This window comes from Convolutriloba macropyga, chromosome 4 (assembly GCF_964194025.1).
Source record: "Convolutriloba macropyga chromosome 4, txConMacr16.3, whole genome shotgun sequence".
Classification (NCBI taxonomy): Eukaryota; Metazoa; Xenacoelomorpha; order Acoela; family Convolutidae; genus Convolutriloba; species Convolutriloba macropyga.
Window position 1 is genome coordinate 34,042,756 of NC_134471.1, and position 16,877 is coordinate 34,059,632.

General features: G+C 33.7%; 1 protein-coding gene across 3 annotated transcripts in view; it reads left to right on the forward strand.

Moving 5' to 3' along the window:
* Positions 1 to 2,520: 2,520 nt before the first annotated feature.
* LOC142337634 (dynein axonemal heavy chain 7-like) overlaps positions 2,521 to 16,877 on the forward strand; it is a 291,470-nt gene continuing 277,113 nt past the window's right edge. For all 3 annotated transcript variants that reach the window (XM_075387009.1, XM_075387011.1, XM_075387012.1), the window contains exons 1-3: positions 2,521 to 2,660; positions 3,799 to 3,951; positions 6,540 to 6,683. In XM_075387009.1, the coding sequence (XP_075243124.1) occupies positions 2,526 to 2,660; positions 3,799 to 3,951; positions 6,540 to 6,683 (432 nt within the window). In that variant the 5' untranslated portion in view covers positions 2,521 to 2,525. The remainder of the gene's footprint in view (positions 2,661 to 3,798; positions 3,952 to 6,539; positions 6,684 to 16,877) is intronic.

The following is a 16,877-nucleotide window of genomic DNA, read 5'->3' on the forward strand; positions in this document are numbered from 1 at the left end:
TATATTTGCCCCTTAGCCAATTAGTTCCCCAATTCTTTCACGCCAAGTCGATTTTTTAAATTATATTTTGACGTCGTCCAAATGAACGATTACAATTACGAAAGCTTAACGTCAATAACACAAAACAACTGACCTTCAAGAGTGCGGCATTAAACAGCTTGCATTTGTTTCAAATTGCAGAGCATTGACCAGATGATTTTTTAGCTTTACACTTTTGAGAGGAAAATAATACTTAACAAGTCATAACTTTTTTTGTTGCACTTTAATCTAAACTCTAAATTTTGTCAGAGTCTCGAAGAAGGACTAACTGGTACTATCCAAATGAAAACTTCTAAACCGAAATGTAACCTTCTTTTAGAGCAAGCATAAAAGACCAAATTGAAACAAACAAAATTTACCCCGCCTTCAGACGAATATTCAATGAAATCTGTATTGATAATTCTCCCATCGCTTTGCTGAGCAAAAACGTGTTCTCCTTTCGGGGTCCCATAAAAGGGTTAACGCGCGAGATCAAGATCCCTAACTAGTTGTTATATGAGGCTTAAACGTAACTCAGAAATGCTAGGTATATTACAAATTTATATATATATATATATATATATATATATATATATATATATATATTTATATATATACTTAAACACAACTATTTCAAATACACAATTATAACAAAATGGCGCTAGCTTTGATGAAATGAAAATCAATTTCATCCTTGTAAACCTCCATCAAACTCTTCTTTCAAGCTCTCATAGTTTTTCGGAGAATTTTTGACCGGCCGAAGCTTTCAAAATGTTCAATTTCTGTAGGGTGGCGTCGTTTTGCATATTAGTAAAAAAAATTCCAAATTCCGTAATTGTATCCGCTGAGCAATTTTCCATAGTGACAAACCTCAACAGCATTAGTTGTTCGGGTAATGCCCCCATTGCCTGCTTCCCTCCGATTCTATGGTTTTTGACGGAATATGGAATGACAGTTCAACAATGGAAAATTGATGTATTTTGAATGAAAACTTGAATCAGCAGGTTTGTATTTCTATTTCCTGTTGCTTTTGAAAGACGTAAACCTAAAAGTTTTTATTTGACAATTTAAAAGTTCTGGATGCAATACTAATTTTAGAAACTTTAAGTATTGTTGTTTTGTACGGATAACCAAAAAGACAGGATGCACCCTTGGGCATCTTTCCGTTGTTAAACTTCATAAACTTTTTGAACACATTGAATTTATCGAAAAGCTGGTCCTGGAGTTCAAGCATTGAGGCGGTTTCTATATTTTCTAAAACGATGTGATGTATTTTTTAAATTTGGGGTTAGATGGCAACGCATACTGTGTCGAGGGAACTCTTTTTACTCGTAGTATAGCGGACGCTACGGCTTTTGCTGGTGTTAATGCAACTCAAATCTTTATTTTGCTTTCTGTCTCTTTGAGTTTCCGTAAGAGGCTTTTCAGTAGCACGAATTGACTGTGTTCGCCATTTTCGCTAATAAGTAGCCATCTTTTCTTAAAATGTAAACGCGGCACTTGTACCTCTGATATTTAGAGCAAATCCAGGCAATGGTGTACGTGTTAACTCTCTTAATATAAAATTTATGGCAATCTATTACCATTTTTGTTTCAGTTTTTGAAGCAATGGTAACTCAACGTTGGCAAGTTTAATGCTGATTTCAAGATGCAATAAAGCAAGAATTTTTTGACTGTTTTTTTTCACTTCCTTATTATCATTAATTGACCTATAAGGGACGAGATGAAGAAACTACTTTGCTAGTTGTTGTAATTTGGCTTTGAGCAGTAGTACTTAGCCTAATTCTCTTAAGGCTTATGTTGAGCCAATAGGTTACAGCGGACAGTTTGAGTGAAATGAGTGAGTTGCGATATATTATGTTGTGTGACTTGAGGGGCGAAAAACACGACACCATTGAAGCAAAACGAGTTCCTAAAAAATTGCATTGTTTATTGAACCGTATGAAAGGTGGTGCGCGGACAAAATAACTTTTGCCAAAATACCAAACATGCCAAAGAACCCCAGAGATGCCCAATTATTTACGTCGTTTAAAAATTTTCAGAAAAACATTAGAATAATAATATCTATGTGAGAATACACTACCGTAATAGTTTATTTAAGTAAGGCTACGTCATTTGGTGGCACCTGATAGAAAATTATCACAACCAAGCGTGAGATAAATTATTCACTTAAGCAGGATAAAACATTGTTGATGCCAATTGCTAATTGGTAATCAGATTATTGAAACAAAAAGTCAAATCGAATTAATGGGGTAGTATTGCATTGAGTATTTCGTCATGCAAACTAACGTTCATAACTGAACAGCTCTATAGCATTTTTTGATTTCTCTGAAATACCTTCTGTCTTTGTCTTTGTTTAGCGCTTTTTCTTCGCTCGAAAATACCTTTGTTAGTGTTTCGAATTTCCACCAGATTCAGCTCTCAATAAAAGCTGATCTCAACAATTGCAGCTGAAACATACTCGAGCACTCACAAGCTATGTTTTATTTTTTCACCAGGAGGCCCAGATGTTTTGGAAGACGTGTAATGAGATCCGCAGTCTGGACACAATCCACACGATATCTCTGTTTGAGATCGGATGCCAAGACATCAAGAAAGGACTCTGTGATAAGGCAAAGCATTTTGCAAACCTCAATTTACAGGTTTACCTCAAATTACTCAACTAATTGATCCCCCACCCCCATTATCAGTCCAAACCAATTTGTCAGTTTTCACTCATGCAAATCAAAACAACAGCTCACAACTTTGTTCACAGCGAGTATTTTTTGTAAAGTCACTCTTACTTTACAGGTAATCTAATTGATTCTGTCTGTATAAATGCGCATCGCGTTTTGCACATCTCAATGGCTGACGATGACAATCTGTAACGGTTCTTGTATACCATTAACAATTTTCACCTAGAATAACAGAATCAACAAGGCTTCAAGCCAACTAAAGTTATGGAAAAACGACGGTGTAAAGTTACAGGTGCAAGGCAACCCTTGAATCACAGAACGCAAAAATGAAAAGACACTTGTAAGATTCTGAATTCACTCGTCATCCAAATCCATAATCGTCACATGTAGGAAATTTAAGGACATTTTCCCTTTTTATTATGTACATACTACTGGCGTCAATACTGGGGTCTTTCCTATTATAGCCCCTTGCCCCCGAGCACTTTGCTCATATAATGTTTATGTGGTCATATAATTTGTAGCTCCCCAATCATGGTAAACAAACCATAATGGATAGCGATGACTTCATGGGGGCTATTGTGTGAAAGTCCCCAGAACTGTACCTTAAAATCCAGTAAAGTCTTCACACGGTCTTTGAAAATTAGCGAGCTCCATTTCTTGTTATAAAGCGCGTAAGATCAAGTATTAATCCCCCTTTTGAATAGTCAGTCACAGAATTCTGTCCTCTTGTTAAATCAAACTCCCGAGTTATTCAAACTTGTCGTTCACAAAACTTCGTTTTTGCCGGGGCAAATTGACAAACTATCATTGATATCTTATAGCTTTTGTTTCTTTTATTTTTTAATAGCTAATAACACCATTCTTATGATGACTCCGAATTTTTATCTTGGAAGATCTTACAAGATTTTCTGACAGAATCTTACAAAATAAACGTTGGTGTTACAAGAAACTTACAAAATAAACATTTGCAAGAATCTTGTAAGGTCATTCCATCTTGACCCGGATTGTCAGTGTATAGACGAGCCTTCCTTTTTCACTCACGCTAATGAAAGTAGAACATTCGTTCAGGGGGCATTTAGATAATAAAAAAATATTTTTGCCTCAGAAACTTGTAAACGAGATCCGGCAGACGAATGAAGGCATCTGCGCTTCGTATGAGGAGATCCGGGAGGTCTGTCTGAAAACGGCCACTACAACTGAAGAACTAATGCAGCAGCTCTCTTTTGTGGAAAATGCAAGGAGTATAGGATCACTTCAGGTTAAACATAAATAAATTCTTACAACCATTACTGTCAGATTAGGCAGCTCCGCCGTGGCCTTATTAACCAGTAATTGAATTCGCAAATATCTTTTTCAACTTTGCGATCCGAAATTTTTCCTTTCCTTACAGGAATCATACGTTCCGCAGATCATGTATCCAAATGCTTCCATTTTTTAAGTTAGATAGGTTCAAATATTTATTCAATTTTTATCGAATTTTTTTTCTTGCAGTTTGCAACCGCCTGTACATTGTGTACATCAGTTTAGAATGTTCCATTTAAACTAATGAGTTTTCTTACTCGACTTTTAATGAAAATCAAGGTAGTTTTGAAGGCAAATTTTGTTGAGCTTGTTTTAACTGTTTTCCAGCGCACTTGAGTGCACACTCAACAGACACGGTTTGTTAAGGTGTGTTGGAAACAGTTATTGAGACTTTGCAATTTTTAGAAAATTTGTTAGAAAAAATAAAAGATTTTTTAAAGATTTTGTCTTCTCTTTGCCTGCTCTTTTTTCGCCTTTTTCCAGATGTACCATGGATTATGTTCTCATGTTCTCCCTTCGTTTGATATTCATTTGTTGAACTCAAATAAATAATAACAGATAATCGATTATGAGGTATATGTTTTTGGAGTCGCAACGTATGAAATGTTTCCAAAGAATTTTTTTAATCATTTTTTTTAAACCCGGATCATTTGTTTCCTCCGTTTGTTGTTTCAAATTGAATGGTATAATGAAGTTAATGGTTTTTATCAGTTAATGATTGGTTAAAGTGTGAAATTTTACGAGTTGATCTATAGGTGGTTTTGGATCGCAGAAGTTGTAGCCTATAATTTTGATGTAGTAATAGAAATTAGAGTTTGAAAAAAAGTTTGCCCTCTCTCTCTCTAGTGGTTTTTTGTTCATATATTGCAAATTCGCTTCGATTTTTACTGCTTTTTTACCGGATTTTTTTTCTGAATGCTTTTCCAAACCTTGAATAGTCCATTTTAAGCCTTGTTTTTTGTTTAGTGAATGAAAATTGTTCGAAATGTGGGTCAGGACTTGTAATCTTATGTTTTTTTTACTTCGCCGAATTAAAAGTTTATTTTTCTTTACAGTAAGTCACATCTTGTTCAGTGTTTTGTGTAAATTCTGCTCTGGCTTCATAAGACTAAATTTTTCGGCGCCTTTTCTGCTGAAAGTAATTTTAGAAAGCAGCTTTTCATGAGCGCAATTTAAATGGAAAGGAGGCATAGAAAGAACGGAGTCATAAAGGCCATTTTTTGATGCACATTACTTCAACTTTTTCTTATGTTTTAGTTACCATCTCCATTGGCGTTTGGTATTGATAATTGATACTAACCCCTGGAACTCCCCATTAGGGAAAATGAGTGCATATAGTTACAAAATGCCGTGAAAATTTTTTGCTTTTTAGAAATACTTTTTAAAAGACATTTTTTTCCTTTTTTCTTCTTTCAATTCCGATCGCGGTTGGGCAAATCCATGGCAGCTGTTTTCCAGCAATCTGCTGGTTATGTTTTCAGACAGAAGCAATGTCCGTATAGTCTGATCTTTCAAAAAGCACATACAACTTCATTTTTCCAAGCATTTCAACAAACACTGTCTCCTTGTTCCATTTTTTAGAGAAAAAGATGTGTATATCGTTTTTGATGAAGTTATCACTATTTTTAATTGCTTTTTAACTAAATTTGCAGCAATTATATTAGTCCTGTGGTCTTGTGAGTTTGATTTGTTGCGTGACCTACTTTTTGTCCTAATAAACGGTACAGTTCATCAAAGTTGCTCAGGAGACATAAAATCATGGTGTTGGGGGCCGTTTTTGCCCCGTTTGGGATCGCCATTAGCACCTCTACCACCATTCCTCTATGTCAATCTCTAATCTTGCTCAACCGGAGCCCTTTTATGATCCCGTTCAGCCCATTGCCTCCTAATGCAATGCTATCCTCCTTAAGCCCGCACTGGCTGTTATCAACGCCATCCGCCCGCCGTTCGTTTGAGAGCACTTCGCCCGTGTTAATCGGTTTGCTTTAAATTTCTTGTAATATTATTTGCTGTGACTACTTATAGTAAGCAGTGAGAAGGTGGGATTATTGTGATACGAAATTCTGCAGTCGTGGTAATTGAAGATAAATAAATAATGGTTGAAAATTAGTTTCTAACTAGCTTTCTGGTATTTGAAAAGTTATGTCCGAATGGTATCTGATGTTCAGTTGTCTACTGCCATCTGTGATTATTTTTTGGCATGCTAATACTGGTATAGATGCTGTTTTGTTCTCTTATATTTTCGTCGTGACTATGTTTTTTTTGCACCTCAAGATTGCCACTCAAAACTGATAGTTTTTTATGCATAACTGGAGATGCATAACTGGAGATGAGATTCCATTATAAAAATGTTTCAATTCCTCGAGTGCACATGTTTTGATTTTTGTTACAACCGCTGGAACATTTTGCGAACGCACCTTATCGATCCTCCTTATTTCATTCGCCCACATCTTGAAGTGCTTTGAAACATATGAGCTCTTCGCGCTAATACTTTCTTAAACAAAATTTGAAATTATCTGATAGTTTTAATTTATTCATTTTCAGTTGCGTGATCGAATCAAGATGACTTTGAAGCACTTCTTGATCTTAACAGACACTCACCTGTTCATACCTGAGGACGTGGAACTCATCAACAATGCTGTCACGTGGCCAACTAGAGCTGCTCCCATATTCGACAAACATGATGAGGTAACAAAACAATGCAAGATAGATAACTTTTTTAAGGCTACAAGGCAAGCCTTGATCTAGACTTGGAAATGCTATGCTTTACCACAAACTTACATAAACAGAATCTCTCAATCAAATTGGCCTATGAAGAACATGCGTTCTTAGCTAGGCCCACATTTTGACCTACATAATTTCATACTTAGCTTTAGTCGGACCAATTTTCTTCCTGGACTTTAGCTCGACCGCAATATTGACAAATAAACAATTCAAATTGAGCTACACTCAAATCATGTGCAGTAAAAGCCCTTTTCATGAGTTTTTTCAGCACAATAAAAATTCAGAGAAAACTTTTTAAACTTGAAATATAATTCTGTAATGACAACTTTGCGGCATATGATTTGGCTGCAGCTCAAATAGCACTCACCTAAGCATAATAGTAAATTTCGACATCAAAATTTTTTGTTTTTCATTTTGTGAGCTATTACTCGAACTCAGTGGTCAAAATGTAATTTACGGTTCTGGAAAAATCAAAATCTGGGATTGCAGATTGCCCTAGGTTTCCTAATTTATAAACGAAGAATTGAATAAAAATTTTTTGCAAATTCTCTCGGGTTCTGAGATAAAAAAAAATAGAAATCAATTGAAATCTTACTTTTGATTCAGAAAAACATGGAGTTCGAATGAATATGTTCAGCACAACTAAAGACAAGGCATTATAAATTGTGTTAATCGTTGTCTGATTTATCAATGTTTTCTCTCCCGTGTTCTGAAGGATCTTTGTTAGAAGAATTTACAAGGAGGCTCGTAATATGCGTCCGCACATAATGTTGCGACCGCGCTCATCCACGTTTTGAATTATTTGTCTACCAAATGAGGAAAAGATAGAAAAACTTTCCAAAAATTTACATTGTTCAACAAACAACTAGAGGAAAAAATGCTGTATTAAAGGGACGATGGGACCTGCCATATACGAGAGTACTGGACAAGGCAAATGTAAAAATAAAATAATAGCAAACATTAAGTACGACCAAAACTCGATTTAAAAATTCACTTAATACTAATAACAAATTAGGCTCAGATAAAACCTGAACTACAAAAATTAACCTGTACTTCATTAGATAAGATATCAGACCGGTCAATAATGAGACTGGGTTACAGGTTGACAAAGGAGGAAAAACGGCCAGGTTCGAAAACACGCTTTTTTATATTTTTGAACACAACCAATCTAAAAAGATTAAAGAAATATGTCTAAACTCGGCTCATTAGGAAGATTAGGTTATTCATCAAAGGAAGAAATTGAGACTTTTCACTATCCGTATTATGTAATTTGACTACAAAAGAACGGCAACAACGAAAAAAAGAATATTTACCAAGAGAACTAAGGGGCAACCGTTACAACCATAAACTATTTATGGAAAACATTAAATATCTTCTGTTGCACAATTTCAATGCCAACTGGGCCGCCCCATTAGTAAATAATGTGGCAAGTAAACAAATATCAAGAGACCAAGCTTGATAATTGACAATTATAAGAAAGTGACAAAGCTAAAAAAACTACTGATTTTTCTAAAACTTCAAAAACACAAAAAATTATAATATCTCAAATTAAAACATAAACAGACTACCCTGTAACTGCGCAAATGCCAGCTATGCTTTTTACTAGAGAGACCGGATCATACGACGCCAAAAAAACACTAATCACGGACAGAACAATTTTCTGAAAGCGTGTTGATGAATCAACACTCTTTTTCAAAGAGTGTTGATGCTATTGAAACTATATGACAATGAATACAATGATGATCAAAGCAGAATTTATTTTTTTGCTTGGTTTTCCTTTAATTTTATATGGGCCTTCTTTGAAAAGGATCTTTATGAAAAAGACAACAAAGAGAACCAGAAATATTGACCGCCATCGAGAACTGCAAAAATCTCATGAAAAGCCATTTCTAAGCTCCAAAGACGTCAGTCAAAATTCAATCAACAGCACAATTTTTTGGGCTGCAACATAAAGCTCTGTTAATAATGAGACTAAAAAACTCATTGGCGATAATGTTAAAAAAAATCTAAGAAGTTTATTTTTTTGGTAAAAGAAAATTGAAAGTCATGAAAATTGTTAGCTATCAACTGAAATCACTCTACAGAATAATCACATGAATAACCATAAAAGCCATTAAGACCTCTGATTGCCAAGAATATGCCGTACAACAACAAAAAGAACAATTAGAGGCAAAAACAATAAAATATTTAATAATTTTGCAAGTTATTGATTTCGCAGCCTTTAAAACTAAACTATTCCTTGATATCTTTAAAAAAGCTCTTTTGCATATTCTTTTAAAGCCAATTTCAGCTTCTTTATTGTGATTATTTAAAAGGGAACAAATTATAACCGCAAACACTTGCAAAAATCACAAGACTTTAAGAAATTTCTTTGTAAGAAAGCAAGGAAACCGTTAGATAAAAATAAAACCACTATAAAGATTGTTCGTTGCTTCATTTGAATAAAGTTGCCCTGTAGCTATTGAGACAAAGCGACATGTGCAGAAGATAAAAAAGTTGCAAAAATTAAAATGTCACAGAAATTTTCTTGAAACAAATAAATTCAAGGTCCTAAGGGGTATTAGATACAACTGAAGGCCTTGCTTAGGTTCACTTTTAGCCTTTAAAAACCCCAATTACATCTTGATTCTTTTAGACGAATTCATTACGCAGCAAAGAGGATGACAAACGAAGGCAAATCAAACAAAAACTAATAAAGTGCAAAAAAGTTGTCAAAGCCATAAAACTATGAGCTTTTCTTTGAAGACATATATTTTCATTCAGCCTCAATTTTTGTTATAGATAGGACCCGTCATTATTCTTGTTGGGACTTGATTTCATTCTTTTCCGTAATTGATTAAAAATAACAAAAATGCAAAAAAATTTTGAAATGGACATAGTTCCATTATAATCCGAATAATTTGTGATTGCAAGAATCCAAGGTGAGTCCAAGCGTAGCCCCGATATTGCTGCGCGTCCAACAAAACCATTTAATTATGCCACACGCTTCCCGAAAAGAACAAAAAGGAAAGGAAGCATTTCAAATAACAAAAAAATGAAGCTTTTTTTTATTTTCATTGAGTTTTTCGGAAAACCGGTATAGTTTTATTTCCAGAAGACTCCTACAGAAAGTTTGTGACAGCAGATATTAGGTCTCTACTTCAGACATATTTAAATAAAGTGGGATAAGGAAAGGCTTTTTGAAGCCATTCTTAATATCAAAATCCAAAATTTTTAAAATTTAGAAAAAGTGTTAACCAAAAGAAACAAATAAAACCAATCGACAAACCTTTTTTGTCCTTAAAACTAAAACAAATAACATTGTTGTTTATAATTTTAACTAATTATAGCATAATTATGGAGAATTTGGTTTAAAAAATACTGAAACTGTGAATAAAAACAAACAAATCTCTTCTACTATTCACGAAACTTTGAACCTCGATAGTTCCCTGTAAAAATTTTAAATCAGAAAAATCTGTTTGATTCCATTTTATACGCTGGACGGCAATGAATATTTCGATCCCTCTACAATGAATATACGCAACGCTCTACAATGATTATATCGATCAGCCAAAATTGACTGAACAAGAAATACCCATTTCAGTATATGTTTCCTCCCCCCACAAGTGGGTCGGAACAATTAGATTTGAAGAGAATTCTGAGCTGTTCCATCTGCCTATTAGGAAAAGCAGACCAAAGCTTAAACTTTTTTGGAAACTTGACCGCTCCCCACTTTAACATGACTAATTTCAAACGAAGTCGTCTACTCACCTCTCCGACTTTTTTTAAAACAAAAATCGACACCCTTCACAGAAAAGTCTTTGGAAGTATTGTTCTGTAAAAAAGTGTTGAATAAACCTACTTTTCTCTTTAAGTTGATTTATAGGGTTATGCTTGTATTTTGTCATAGGATTATATTAATTACAAATGGAAAACAAAAAAGGGGAAAATTTTCCTCGAACGAAATGTCCATTTTCTTCGTTTATTTTGAAAGAGATCATTTTTTATTGTACGTGTTTTTTTGTTTTTCCCCAAAAATTTTAAGGTACAATATCGTAGAAACTTGTCATGCAAGATAGAGTTAAAACCATAAATTATTCATGGAAAGCGTTAAATATCTTTGATTGCACATTTTCAACTTTACTGGGCCACCCCCTACTAGTGTGATAATGTGACAACAAAACAAAAACATTTGGAAAGGGCAAATATCCGAAAATTACAATTTTCGTACGAAAATGCAGAGTATGCAAAACCAAGAAACCATTAGTTGAAAACAAAACCATTTAAAAGAATAGGTCTTGGTTCACTAGAAAGTTGAAGCGACCTGTGGTAACAGAGACGAAACTACAAAATTGACAGAAATAAGAAAGTGACAAAGTTCAATAAAACTTCATAAATACAAATAAAACCATAATCTTTCATGTTGAAACACAAACAGATTGCCTTGTAGCTGCGCAGAAGGCCAGTTGGGCTTTTTATTAGAGAGACCGAATAATAAGACGACAAAAAACTCTAAACACGGACAAACAAATTTTCAAACATTTTTTTGAAAGCACAGTGTTGATGCTATTGGAGCTGCAAGACAATAAAAATCCTAATTAACAAAAAAGAATTGATTTTTTGCTTGGGTATCTTTTGATTTTAAATGGGCTTTCTCTGAAAAGGGCATTTATTAAAAAGACAACATATAGAACCACATAGTTTGACCCTAATCTTGCGAATTTCTTATGAAAACACTAAGCGACATCTGGACAGAATGCAGATGAAAACTTTGAAATTTTCACATTTTCACTGAAATTTTCTTTAAACAAATAATTTCAAGGTTCTAATGGGCATTAGATACAACTGAAAGCATTGTATAGCTTCAAATATAACTCTTAAAGAACCCATTTGCATCTTCAATTGTTAAGAAAAATTTTGACGCAGCAAAAAGGATGACGAAGTAAGGCAAATCAAAAGAAAACAACTAAAGTGCAAAGAACATATTCAACGCCATAAAAACTATGAGCTTTTCCTTGAAGACATAGCTTTATTTAGCCTCAATTTTTGTTATAGATAGGAACTGTCATTTTTCTTCTTGGGTCTTGAATTCATTCTTTTCGGTAATCGACATAAAAATACAAAAATGCGAAACTTTTGAAAAGGACATGGCCCCAATTTAATCCAAAAAATTATTGATTAAAAGAATCCAAGGTGAGTCCAAACTTAGCCCTGACTTTGATGAGTGTCCAGCAGAACCATTTAATTATGTCACACGCTTCCCGAAAACAACAAATCGGAAAGGAAGCATTTCAATTAACAAAAAAATGAAGCTTTTTTTATTTTCATTGAGTTTTTCGGAAAACCGGTATAGTTTTATTTCCAGAAGACTTCTACAGAAAACCAAAGTGCAATAAGTTTTTTGGAGCTTGCAAAGTTTGTGACAGCAGATATTGGGTCTCTACTTCCGGCATATTTAAACAGAAGGAGATCAAGAAAGACTTTGAAGCCATTTTTGATTTAAAAAATCGGAAAATTTAAAACTTTAGAAAAAGTATTAACCAAAATACACAAATAAAACCAATCCACAAACCTCTTTTGTCCTTAAAACTAAAACAAATAACATTGTTTTTTATAACTTTAACTAATATTAGCAAAATTGAGGAGAATTTGGTTTAAAAAATACTGAAACTGTGAATAAAAACAAATAAATCTCTTCTACTATTCACGAAACTTTGAACCTCGATAGTTCCCTGTAAAAATTTTAAATCAGAAAATTCTGTTTGATTCCATTTTATACGCTGGACGGCAATGAATATTTCGATCCCTCTACAATGAATATACGCAACGCTCTACCATGATTATATCGATCAGCCAAAATTGACTGAACAAGAAGTACCCATTTCAGTATATGTTTCCTCCCCCCACAAGTGGGTCGCAACAATTAGATTTGAAGAGAATTCTGAGCTGTTCCATCTGCCTATTAGGAAAAGCAGACCAAAGCTTAAACTTTTTTGGAAACTTGACCGCTCCCCACTTTAACATGACTAATTTCAAACGAAGTCGTCTACTCACCTCTCCGACTTTTTTTAAAACAAAAATCGACACCCTTCACAGAAAAGTCTTTGGAAGTGTTGTTTTGTAAAAAAAAAGTGTTGAATAAACCTACTTTTCTCTTAAGTTGATTTATAGGGTTATGCTTGTATTTTGTCATAGGATTATAATAATTACAAATGGAAAACAAAAAAGGGGAAAATTTTCCTCGAACGAAATGTCCATTTTCTACGTTTATTTTGAAAGAGATCATTTTTTATTGTACGTGTTTTTTGTTTTTCCCCAAAAATTTTAAGGTACAATATCGTAGAAACTTGTCATGTGAGATAGAGGTAAAACCATAAATTATTCATGGAAAGCGTTAAATATCTTTGATTGCACATTTTCAACTTTACTTGGGCCACCCCTACTAGTGTGATAATGTGACAACAAAACAAAAACATTTGGAAAGGGCAAATATCCGAAAATTACAGTTTTCGTACGAAAATGCAGAGTATGCAAAACCAAGAAACCATTAGTTGAAAACAAAACCATTTTAAAGAATAGGTCTTGGTTCACTAAAAAGTTGAAGCGACCATGTGGTAACAGAGACGAAACTACAAAATTGACAGAAATAAGAAAGTGACAAAGTTCAATAAAGCTTCATAAATACAAATAAAACCATAATCTTTCATGTTGAAACACAAACAGATTGCCTTGTAGCTGCGCAGAAGGCCAGTTGGGCTTTTTATTAGAGAGACCGAACAATAAGACGACAAAAAACTCTAAACACGGACAAACAAATTTTCAATCATTTTTTTGAAAGCACAGTGTTCATGCTATTGGAGCTGCAAGACAATGAAAATCATAATGAACAAAAAAGAATTGATTTTTTGCTTGGGTCTATTTTGATTTTAAATGGGCTTTCTTTGAAAAGGGTCTTGTTGGGACTTGAGTTCATTCTTTTCCGTAATCGACATAAAAATACAAAAATGCGGTAAATTTTTCGAAAAGGACATGGCCCCAATTTAATCCGAATAATTATTGATTGTAAGAATCCAAGGTGAGTCCAAACTTAGCCCTGATTTTGATGCGCGTCCTGCAAAACCATTTAATTATGTCACACGCTTCCCGAAAAGAACAAATGGGAAAGGAAGCGTTTCAGTTTACAAAAGCATGAAGCTTTTTGTATTTTCATTGAGTTTTTCGGAAAACCAGCATAGTTTTTTTCCAGAAGACTCCTACAGAAAGTTTGTGACAGCAGATATTAGGTCTCTACTTCAGACATATTTAAATAAAGTGGGATAAAGAAAGGCCTTTTGAAGCCGTTCTTGATATCAAAATCCAAAATTTTTAAAAATTAGAAAAAGTGTTAACCAAAAGACACAAATAAAACCAATCGACAAACCTTTTTTGTCCTTAAAACTAAAACAAATAACATTGTTGTTTATAATTTTAACTAAATATAGCAAAATTATGGAGAATTTGGTTTAAAAAATACTGAAACTGTGAATAAAAACAACCAAATCTCTTCTAATATTCACGTAACTTTGAACCTCGATAATTCCCTGTAAAAATTTTATATCGAAAAAATCTTTTCGATTGCATGTTATACGCTGGACGGCAATGAATTTTTCGATCCCTCTACAATGAATATACGCAATGCTCTACAATGATTATATCGATCAGCTAAAATTGACTAAACAAGAAAAACCCATTTCAGTGTATTTTTCCTTCCCCACAAGTGGGTCGGGACGATTAGATTTGAAGAGTTTTCTGAGCTGTTTCGTTTGACTATGTGGAAAAGAAGATCAAAGCTTGAACTTTTTTGGAAACTTGACCGCTCCCCACTTTAACATGACCTTAACATGACTAATTTCAAACGAATTCGTCTACTCACCTCTCCGACTTTTTTTAAAACAAAAATCGACACCCTTCACAGAAAAGTCTTTGGAAGTGTTGTTTTGTTGTACTTCACTGAAATTTTCTTTAAACAAATAATTTCAAGGTTCTCATGGGCATTAGATACAACTGAAAGCATTGTATAGCTTCAAATTTAACTCTTAAAGAAACAATTTGCATCTTTAATTGTTTAGGCAAATTTTGACGCGGCAAAAAGGATGACGAAGGGAGGCAAATCAAAAGAAAACAACTAAAGTGCCGAGAACATTTTCAACGCCATAATAACTATGAGCTTTTCTTTGAAGACATAGTTTTGTTCAGCCTCAATTTTTGTTATATATAGGACCTGTCATTATTCTTGTTGGGACTTGAGTTCATTCTTTTCCGTAATCGACATGAAAAAGACAAAAATGCGAAAATTTTTTTGAAAAGGACATGGCCCCAATTTAATCCCAATAATTATTGATTGTAAGAACCCAAGGTGAGCCCAAACGTAGCCCTGATCTTGCTGCACGTCCAACAATGATGTTTAATTGTTGCATACGCTTCCAAAATTGTCAAATTTGAAATGAAGTATTTCAATTAACCAAAAATAAATGACCGTTTTTGTATTTTTATTGAGTTAATTTTTTGAAAAACCGGCATAGTTTTATTTGAAGAAGACTCCTATAGAAAATGAAAGTACAACAGGCTATTTTGCAGTTTTCAATGTTCGGATGTTGGGTCTCTACAGCCAGCGTGTTTAAACAATAAAAATCAATAAAAACACCGGAATCGCTTCTACTATTCACAAAACTTTAAACCTCGAGAACTCCCTCTAAAATTCTTAAAACAAAATTATTTTGATTCCATATGAAACGCTGGACGTGTTTTCTAATGATACCTTTCTCAACTCTCTGCAATGATTATATCGATCAGCCAATTTTGACTGAAAAAAACCGTTTGAGTATATAATTCCTACCCTCACTAAAGTTGGTCGCAACAAAAACTACTGCTATCATCTCAATTTTCTCCTATATAAACGAAAACAACTAACGAAAAAAATGAAAATTCTTTTGATTTGTGTGCTCAATGAGTTGATGTAATTCGAAAGAGTTACTTGTTGATGTGAGGAATTGGAATCGTGTGTTTGCGGAGTCTGTGAGTTTGTCATTGGCTGCCGCTTGCTCTACAGAAAACCAAAGCGCAATAAGTTTTTTTGGAGCTTGCAAAGTTTGTGACAGCAGATATTGGGTCTCTACTTCCGGCATATTTAAACAAAGTGGGATAAAGAAAGACTGTTTGAAGCCATTTTTGATTTTAAAAATCGGAAATCTTAAAACTTTAGAAAAAGTATTAACCAAAATACACAAATAAAACCAATCCACAAACCTCTTTTGTCCTTAAAACTAAAACAAATAACATTGTTGTTTATAACTTTAACTAATATTAGCAAAATTGAGGAGAATTTGGATTAAAAAATACTGAAACTGTGAATAAAAAGAAACAAATCTCTTCTACTATTCACGAAACTTTGAACCTCGATAGTTCCCTGTAAATATTTTAAATCGAAAAAATCTGTTTGATTCCATTTTATACGCTGGACGGCGATGAATATTTCGATCCCTCTACAATGAATATACGCAACGCTCTACAATGATTATATCGATCAGCCAAAATTGACTGAACAAGAAATACCCATTTCAGTATATGTTTCCTCCCCTCACAGGTTGGTCGGACTAATTTGATTTGAAGAGAATTCTGAGCTGTTTCATCTGCCTATTAGGAAAAGCAGACAAAAGTTTAAACTTTTTTGGAAACTTGACCGTTCCCCACTTTTATATGACTAATTTCAAACTAAGTTGTGCACTCACACCTCCAACCTTTTTGAAAATTGACACCCTTCACAGTTGTTTTGTATTGTTTAGTACTGTTTTGTAAAAAGTGTTGAAGAAAACTACTTCTCTCAATAAATTGATTTTCAAAGGTTATCCTTGTTTTTGGCATAGGATTACAATAATTACAAATGGAAAACAAAAATTGAAAGTAAGGGGAAATTCTTTTACCGAATCGAAATGTGCTTTTTTGACGTTTATATTCAAAGATTCATATTTTTACTTCATCTGTTTTTTTCCACAAATTAAACGAAATTTTGAAATGAACATTATAGTAAGAACTTGCATACAAGATAGAGTATGTGGTAGATTTAGATTTTCTTTTGATAGTGGTATGGAGATTGTTTAGCTATCAAATAGAGGTTAATGGTTATAGTTGTCAAAGTTTCTT